The sequence below is a fragment of the Cyprinodon variegatus genome, unplaced genomic scaffold (genome assembly GCF_000732505.1).
Source record: "Cyprinodon variegatus isolate N-32 unplaced genomic scaffold, C_variegatus-1.0 Scaffold572, whole genome shotgun sequence".
Taxonomy (NCBI): Eukaryota; Metazoa; Chordata; class Actinopteri; order Cyprinodontiformes; family Cyprinodontidae; genus Cyprinodon; species Cyprinodon variegatus.
In genome coordinates this window covers 225,811-234,943 of record NW_015151025.1, presented here as the reverse complement: position 1 = coordinate 234,943, position 9,133 = coordinate 225,811, and the positions used below count along the sequence as shown (strand labels likewise).

The following is a 9,133-nucleotide window of genomic DNA, read 5'->3' as shown; positions in this document are numbered from 1 at the left end:
CTGATGTATTTGTTCGTAAACTCAAACTGTTTGTATATTTACCTAAACAAGACCTCATGACCCGAGGTACGATATTGAAGGTGAGGACTGAAAGGGAATAAAACATTAATGGATCCAGCGGGATAGAATTTCCCCAGCGGGGGGGGTGAGAAAAAAGAGGAAAAGTCCAAGATCAAGTGTGAAAAAGTGAAAAATATTGGTTGATAAGTGGGATAACAGAGAGGTAGTAGTGTTTGTTGAAGCCAAGCTGATGAATGTGTGAGTATTGCTAGCAAATGGTGACAGTGTTTTTATATATGCTGATTGAGCCCAGCGCAAAAATAGTTTTCAGGATCATAAAGAACCAAGTAAACACTATGAGGACAAATGCTTGGTATATATCACTTTAATCTATTTTGGGTTTTTTAATAGGCATAGTACATTACTGGGTCCATTTAAAATACTTTTTAAAAAGTGTCTATCTGCATCATCATGCACTGAAATATCAGATTTTTGAAAAATTCAGTCTAACAGTCTGACATGGCCACAGTTCACGCATCCATGGGCCAGTCTCTATTTGACTCTAACCATATAATAGACATAAAAAATATTATCTGGAACTATTCTGAAAAAAAAAGAAAACTAAACATAAACTGTTTTCTCACTGCAACAAAAAAATATTGTAGTTAATTATGAAGCAGCATTCATAGTTTTTTCTGGAACAGTGGTCCCTAACCTTGACTGCTGCATGTTTAGATGTTTCCATATTGCTGCACACCTGTTGAGATGAAGGAATCATTAATTTCTTTGCCTTCTTGTGTTATTATTCTTTACATTATAGATCAGAGGTCACGGATTAGCGAACCGTGGTCCGGATCCGGACCCAACCTGATTTAAAACATTTATAAATTACTGCATGTTGTCCAACGACAGTGTCTAATTTCACTTGCGCTGCTTCTCCTGTTAATATGGCAAAGCCCTACGGAACATCCGGCATCAGGCTGCACGTGATACAAATTAGCCAATGAGCTGTTTCAGGCTGGGTTGCTGCTGCTGCTACTTTTAGACACAGCAGGCAAACCTGTGGCAAGTCAGGAGATGGGAAGGAAGAAGATGATGAGAAAAAGAAAGCAGAGAAAGTGTGGACCGCTGGAAGAACTGCGGTGAACTGGTGAAAGAAAACTGCAATGGTGTGCTCCAAGATGACCCTGCACATTTTAATTATGTTTGGCTCAACCTGCTGCTGTGAAGCAGGATTCTCCACCATGAACAGAATCAAAAATAAATATGGATCCAGGCTCAAAATGAGCACCTTGATATGTGCTTGAGAATGGCTTAGTCTCCATTTAAACCCAGGTTTAAAGCCTTGCAGGGCAGCATAAAGCCCACTGCCAACATTAAGACAGAAAGAAGAAAGAAAAAAACAAATGGTCAGTTCAGGTTGTTTTCGGGAAATTGTCTATATACCAAACTGAAAGATTGTTGTTCTCTACTTCAAAAAACACTTTAGATTTTAAAATGGAAAATTATTATTATTTTTTCCTTTAAAAAGTCAATGGATGCATTAACACCTCATTTTATTTAGGTATTAAATTCTGTTGAAATTAACAGATTATAATTAAAAATGTCTCCGGACCTTTACTGGTTGATGATTTTCTTTATTCGGACCACGCTGATTTTTAATTGGTCACCTCTATTATAGAGGTAGGGGTTGATCGTTGCATGCTTATAATCGAAAACATTGTTGAAAAGTCTTGGGTTTTCCTCAGTTTTCCTCAGGTCATGCAGGGGACACAGAAAACGTGTTAAAAGATGCTCTAAATAGGCTAAAACTCAACTTGGTGGCGTGCATGTGTGGAAAACTCATGTAGCATAATGCTATGGATATAGTAAAGACATAAAGATTGAGCAATTAGGTTTGAAAGAAAATCTGTTAAAGAATAGGGAAGATATTCGCCTTTAAGCAGGAAGACAATTACACTGTCAGAGCTTTAAACGACATAAAGGTCTGTTTCTGGAAGCCAAAGTCCCCACATATCACAGAAACTTGATTTTTTTATTTATTGAATTATCTCTATCTTGTTATTCAACTGAGTCAGTGTTCAGCAGCTTGTTTATCCAACCCTCGGTTCCTTTGAAATTTGTTTGTTTGCGTTCGGATGCATTTAGACATAATCTGTCATGAAAAAGAGATGCCATTTCCTTCCAGTTCCAGCACTGCCCAAACTCATAGGAGCTAGAAACGGGACAATCCACAGGAGAATCTCCACCGAGGATTTTGGACCCTTCCTGCATCTAATAGCCTCCATCTGGGATATAGTAGGCCCTCCCTGACAATTCTATGGAGGACACACACTGAAAAACTTACAAATAAATGTAAAAAAAATAAAAAAGAAATATAACATTCCATAAAAGAAAAGGTTAAAAAATTAGAGCTGACTGCTACAATTTAGTAATTTTGATCATCCTTTTTGTATTTATAATTTTTTGCATGTACAGCTTAAATAAGGAATGCAAGAAGTAAAAAAAGAAATAATGAAATGACAAAAAGAAGCAAAAAAAGAAGTAATTTGCAGAGCTTTGTGAACCTCAAATGATTGTAGTATTTTACTTTTCTTTTGCCTCCCTCAGCAGTCGGTGGGATTTTTTTATTCTTCATTATGATACTCAGTGTTTGCACAAAGTGTGTGCCCTTAAAACCATAAAGCACACTAACTTTACACTTTACCCCACTTAGATACATCAAAACAATCCCCTGATTGGCTGATCAGTCCCTTTTGATGACTCCTCCCCTTCTCTGTCTAATAGGAAGTAGGGAGAGGCTGATGTGTGTTTCAGAGGAACAAACCAGACACCACCAATCAGAAAAACTCACAAGAGAAAAGACAATCAGAGGAAATTTATTGATACAATTACTTGGTCTTTGGCGCTCAGACCTCGGCAGAAAACATGGCGCTGATTTTGATTGATATCCATGAATAACAGGGCTTTTTCCCACCAGGCCTGAAACCGGCTGGTGCAGTCTGTAGACTGCTGGTTAGCCAGACGGTCTGCTGAGCGTCCCGTCCCGATCCCGGGCCAGAGTAGAAATCTAAATCCTGTCCCGTCCCACTCCTGGTGAAATTACTCCCACTCCCATCCCACTCCCATTCAGAATGACTCCCGCTCCTGCACCACTCCCATTCTTGTTGTCTTCAATAAGATTTCTGCCAATGCATTGAATCTGAATTTCTATGAAGGGTCAGTTAAGTTCCTGTTTCTAACTGTAGTAAAGGTCAGTTAAAGTAAAAGGAATAATAATTATAAATACTAATAAAAGTAACAAACAAGGAAACAGACCATGCTTATCTTAGGTGAATAAACAATCAAAACAATCAAAGTTTTCGAAGTCGAGTTCGCCACTAACTGTTGGTCCCTCCATTGTTGTTTTTGAGTGCGGGTGAAAAACTCAGAGCGGAAGCACTGTTGGTTTTTGGGTCGTGTAGTTTTTTTGACTCGCATTATAGTGTAGGCTTCAAGGAAAAAAACTACAAAATGGCGGCGCCAGTACTGGATTTCTTTCTTTCCATTTTATTTTATTTTTTGGCATCAATCCTTGGTTTTTTTTTTAGTCATTATAGGTTTGCTCCCGCTCCCGTCTGCTCCCGTTAATGTTTAATCCTGTACCGTCCCAATCACGTGATCGTTACTAATACTGACTCCCATCCCACGGGAATCCCGAAAAAATGTCAGTCTCTAATGGGGAGATCAAATGGATTGTATGAGCTGATATTAGAGCTTCAGTCAGGGACCTGGAAGATGGAAGTCCAGCTTGGATAACAGGTTGAGAGAACCTGTCCATGATGAGCACGCATGGAGCGACAGTGGAGAGGAAAAACTCAATGTGAGTCCAAGAGGAATTAAACTCTGATGAAGTTTTAGCTATGATAGTGGAGGAGGGGCTGGAGGTGGGTTGAAACGGCCGGGGTCATCTGAATGAAGTCACACAGCGCAGCCACCGCCTGCGCACCAGGCAGCAGAGTAGTTGCGGATCGGAGGCCTTTTAAGATGAGATTTGGATGCCGATTGGCTTTCGTGGAGGCGTGGTTCATAGCTGATTGGCTTTGTCGAAGGTGGATGTAGGAAAGCCATTAGTTTCCTCAGTTGAAATTCCGCCTCGGCTCCATTTGTCTGTCAAAGAAGCTGAGCTAAACAGAGTCAGAACCAAGACTGATCACACTGCTGGGACTGAGGTAGTGCTAAAGGTCCATTTACTTCATACTGTTTTTTTTTTAAGGACATTTCATCCCTGTGCTGTGTTTCCTGAGCTCGTACCATCATCAGTGACCCCTCTCACCCCCACCATGGACTGTTCTCCCTGCTGTCCTCTGGGAAGACACTTTGCAGCATTTGATGCTGGACCAGCAGGTTCTGCAGCAGCTTTTTCCCCGCTACCATCCGACCGTTGAACTGTTGAAATTCTAAACTGGACTCTGCATCACAGTTGCACCATTATCTTGCAATACCAAGGTGTCGAACTTTTATAATATTTTAAATAGGACACAACTCAAATGTTCTACTGCATTTTTATTTTTGCACTGCACTAAACCATATCATATCAATGCCCTTTTGCACCATTATCTAAACTGTTCTCTTTTTTTCTCCCACACTGTGTACACTCTGATCACTGCTGCACTTTTATTGGTAATGTTTATCTTTCTCCAATTGCAATCTCATTACACTATCCTAAGCTGTATGCATGTTGTTTTACATACACTCTATGCATACAAAATGTCTTTAAGTCTTTAACTACATGTCTGCTCTGTTTTAAAGCCTTCAGTTGTTTCTTTGAAGAAATTTACCCAATTTGTTGTCAATGTGAGGTATCTCCCTGACTCATCCAAGGGGAGGTGGGGTCAAATAAATAGTGAATAAGATTGAAAAAAAGTAGGTAAACAGTAACCGTGATAAATATGAAAATAGAAGACAAATATCACTCAGGAGAACAAAACTGCTTAAACCAACGCTGCAAACACAGATGTATAAAGATGGTATCAGATGTTATAATGTGGCGTCTCACTCTGTTCTAATCACCTCTGGGAGGCTCAAAGGAGCCACAGTTAGAGCGTTAGAAGTAAAGTCTGTGCTGCCTCGGGCCCCTCAGGAGACGTGCTTGTGTGACAACATCATTACCTAGTATTAACTTCATTCTGTAAGCGCTGACTCCTCAGAAAGCATATAAGGTTCATAAATCGTCCAGCTCCCTTACTTTAACACATTTCGTCCACCGTACCTGTGTGCATGAGAGCGATGTGGAGCAGTTTGGCCTGCAGCGACACACTCTGACCCCTGGCAAATTTGTGTAATTATGTCAACGTGTGCTGCATTCTTCGACCATTAAAGTATTCATTAAACACAGCTTAGCTCTGTGAGTGACCAGGAAATCTGATGGAATTAGCCTCAAGCTGTGTTTCCATCGCCGCAGACAAACCTGATGGCTGTTTTTAGTCCTTCTGGCCCCCCTACTGAACCGGGCGTCTGTGGGTGACGGTGGTTCGTCCAGTCCCTGAACCTCTGACATAACAGTAAATTAAGTCTCAGCTGAACGTTTCGCATTTCACCAACACAGACCTCTTTTAACAAAGATTTTCAGGAAAAATATAACAGTGAAAAAAGACTTAATCTGTTACAGTTGATAACATCGTTGGATTATAAGCTGACACAAAATGCAGTTTCAAAATAATTCCACTTTTACAGGGAAATGCTATTAATTAGTTAAATCATTGTCAAACAATGAATACCCTTTTTTTTTTGTTAGATTGATTGGCACACCTAGGCCAATTACAAAGACAGAAAAGAAAACACTTAAAAAGAAACTGTCTGACAACATGAAGTAGGCTCAAACACAATGTGTGATGGTTTAAATAAATTCAAAGATAAAAAAAAACACATAACATATCAAAAAGACAAAAGCAACCCAGCAGTAGCTTACCTAACATTATTAGTCTGAGGAAACATCAACAGCTCATCCAGAAAATCTCAAAAGGAACCAAAGAAAATCTAAAAGTAGTGTTTATGTTTCAGCAATAAGTAAGAAGCTGTGCAGAAATATAGATTTCCAAGGCTAAAATCATGAAAAGAACTTAAAGACTCATCTTATATTTAAGAGTTTTCAGAAAGTACATAATTAATGATTATAATGTAAAGATGTTTACAAAAGCAGCATTGGCTTTTTTGGAGACAAAGTTTGCATTTATTTTGGTTCCATTTTTTTTTTTTTATGAATACCTTTATGAGACTCTGGTTCAAGTAATAGAGGATCAGGATTCTTTTAAATTTGTAACCACTTCAGGTGTAAAAAAAAAAAAAGGGAGGGAAGGTAACATTTTAACATTAGGTTATATGAAAATAAAAAATGTGCAAGTTACGATATTAAGATGAAATGCTGTTTGACCTGTTTTGAAAAAAAAATGTTTGAAGGACAATTGCTTTATTTTTTTTTAAAGGGAATATAAAAGAATTAAAGAAAAACTCAAATTAAAAGAAAATAAAATCTGTTTGTGCTTTTTGTTTCAACCCACCAAAAGTTATGCAGAAACAAAGTTTTACAGAGGACACAAACAAATGTCCAGGATGCAAAAAACAGAGAATTTAGCATATTTCATGCTATAATTTTAAACCAGGACAGAATGCCGACCCAAACACCTCTTATGAATCCACACAATCGACTGGAGGATGCATCCAAGAAGTAGACCAGACCCAGAAATGATCTGTGACTGCTAGGTATTAAGAGCAGGCTTAATAAAAGCTTTTAATCATTTATTTTTAATTTTGGAAATGGTAAACAAGTGGTGAATTTTATAAAACCTCCCTTTACAGTAGTATTCTCTTGTCGTAATCACAGCAGGTCATCTTGTAATGCAACATCTGATTGTTTTATGTGAGTAATTTTGAAAGATTACAATAAAAAAATTGCTGTTGTACACTGTACTTGCATTTAATATATATATATATTCAGATATAAATAATTTACATGATCGGTGCAAAGCAATTTGAAGTGCAGCTCTAGTGGTGATCCTGCTGATCTGTTCATTAAACGTACGCCGAGTGCTTTCTGAGCTTACGGTCCAAGCTCATCACCTGGTGGTGTGGTTCAGGCTGATGCTCCACCAGGAAGCAAAGGCTGGAGGACACCATGATCAGCCCGGCCACAAACAGGAGGAATCCCGCAGCCCAACCGATGAACAATGCGTCCCCAAACTCCCAGCGAGGCACCACCTCTGGCACCGTCTCATCAAAGAAATGCATCACCGCCAAATTGGCGATGTAAGACACGGGGACCAGACAGAGCACCCCGGACATCATCCCCAGAACCCCTCCTGTGATTTTTAGAGTCATCTTGGAGTTATGGCCGTTGTAGTTCTTGCAGTTGTTGATCAGGTGAAGCCCTGGTATGGCCACCAGGATTCCCAGCAAGGCCATGGCAAGGGCAGTGCACATCAGGATACGGGCCAGTTTAAGGTGTCTAGAGAGGCCCAGCAGGCTGTCATAGGATCTGCACTCCGTGCCACCGATGTCCTGGACCACGCAGGTCTCCCACAGTCCCAAATCGTAGCTCTCTATCGGCAGCAGAGACGTGGACATGGTCAGCCACTGCGGCAGGATGGTGCTGGCCAGAGCGCAGAGCCATCCCCCGATGTAGACCAGCATCCCCAGCAGCTCCAAAACGCAGGCGGGCGAGTCCATGCTTCTCCCTGCCTCTCTGGCCTCCACACTCGAGAAATCCGTGAGAGTTCCCCTTCACCGGGTTCACGAGGGATGGAGAGGCCTCTTGATGTCCCGCTTTGGACAGAGGCTGCTCAAATTAGAGCTGACTGCCCTGGCTCTGGGCTTTTTCACAAACGCTTTCCACTCAGAGGAGCACACATCTTCTGATGCAGGAAGGAGAGGGGGCTTGTTTGGACCTCCCCTTCTGTGATCCCGCCGCCGTGCCAATGGGAAGCAGGAGCAGAGGCAGAGATGGCTGCGCTTAGATAAAGCCATTGTCAGACATTTCCCTAAATTTCAAGCTGCAAGAAAGTCCTTACATTAAAGGAAGGATATCTGGCTGTATTATAGTAGAAAAATACTTCTTCCATGTCAGTTTTTGCATCCTTTATGTTTTATTCTGACTTACATTGATTTCAAAAGACAGAAAACTAAACAGTTCATCCTGCACATGTAAGAAGCCACTAACTCCAGATGTAAATCTCTCTAAGATTAATCAAATAAAATGCTTAATCAACTTAAACATGTTTAAGTATCAATATACGGTGCAAGAGCAAAGAAAATGGGTTGCAAATTGTGTCATGTTCATCAGTTTGGGCTAACAGCTTTTACAGTCAGGCTGCATGTGACTGAATGTGAAACAACAGAGCAGCTTATTGTCTCGTCTCTTACGAACACTGCAGAGCCTGTGGGAAACAATCGTAGGAGGCTGCAGATCAAAGCCGAGATGTGAGAAAATGTTTCCCGTTCTTAAGAACATTGTTTCAAACCGCAAACAAAAAGGCAATAAAATCCCCAGCTGAGCGTGCTCATGTCCCGACAAAGATTCGAACAGAATCAATCTCCTGGTGGAAGGAAAAAAAGGAAGCTGCTGTTTGTATCCTAACAGTGTGAGACGGACAGCTTCTGAAGAAACTTTCCCCAGCGTTTGAAGTCAGGAGAGGAGAGAGGAAACCACCGCTTCTTTGTTAGTTCCTACTATGCTAATCGTTACATATTTTTCTGCTGCTTTAACAGAACCTTTTTGAAAAACAGAGGCGATGGGTGGCATCAGGGTCGTTGCAGTTCCTTGATTCCCTCACATGGGGCCGACAAACCTGTTTCCTCTTTCTGTTTGCTTCCACTGCAGTAAAGCTAATTACACATAGAAACCTAATTGTTAAGTTGTTAATTTACATTATTTATTTTAATTTGTTGGTGTTTATTTTTGTTTTTTAATGACTGGCATTAAACCAGACGAAAGCTTTACTGTTTTAAATCAGATATAGTTACCAAAGTTATTTGTAATCTCTGAATTCCAGAATAATAATATATATATATATTTTTTTTTTACTTGCTGAAATGATTTGCATGTTTCTTCTAACAGAGCAGGTTTAGCTAAGTAGGTCTGCATCCAGTCTGGCCCACA

At 40.2% G+C, this 9,133-nt stretch overlaps 1 protein-coding gene across 1 annotated transcript; it reads right to left on the bottom strand.

The window, feature by feature from the left end:
* Positions 1-6,576: 6,576 nt before the first annotated feature.
* On the bottom strand, positions 6,577-7,861 carry LOC107095780 (putative claudin-24). Its single transcript, XM_015392071.1, has one exon. The coding sequence runs from the start codon at positions 7,702-7,704 to the stop codon at positions 7,051-7,053; it is 654 nt and encodes a 217-aa protein (XP_015247557.1). The 5' UTR covers positions 7,705-7,861; the 3' UTR covers positions 6,577-7,050.
* Positions 7,862-9,133: the final 1,272 nt, after the last annotated feature.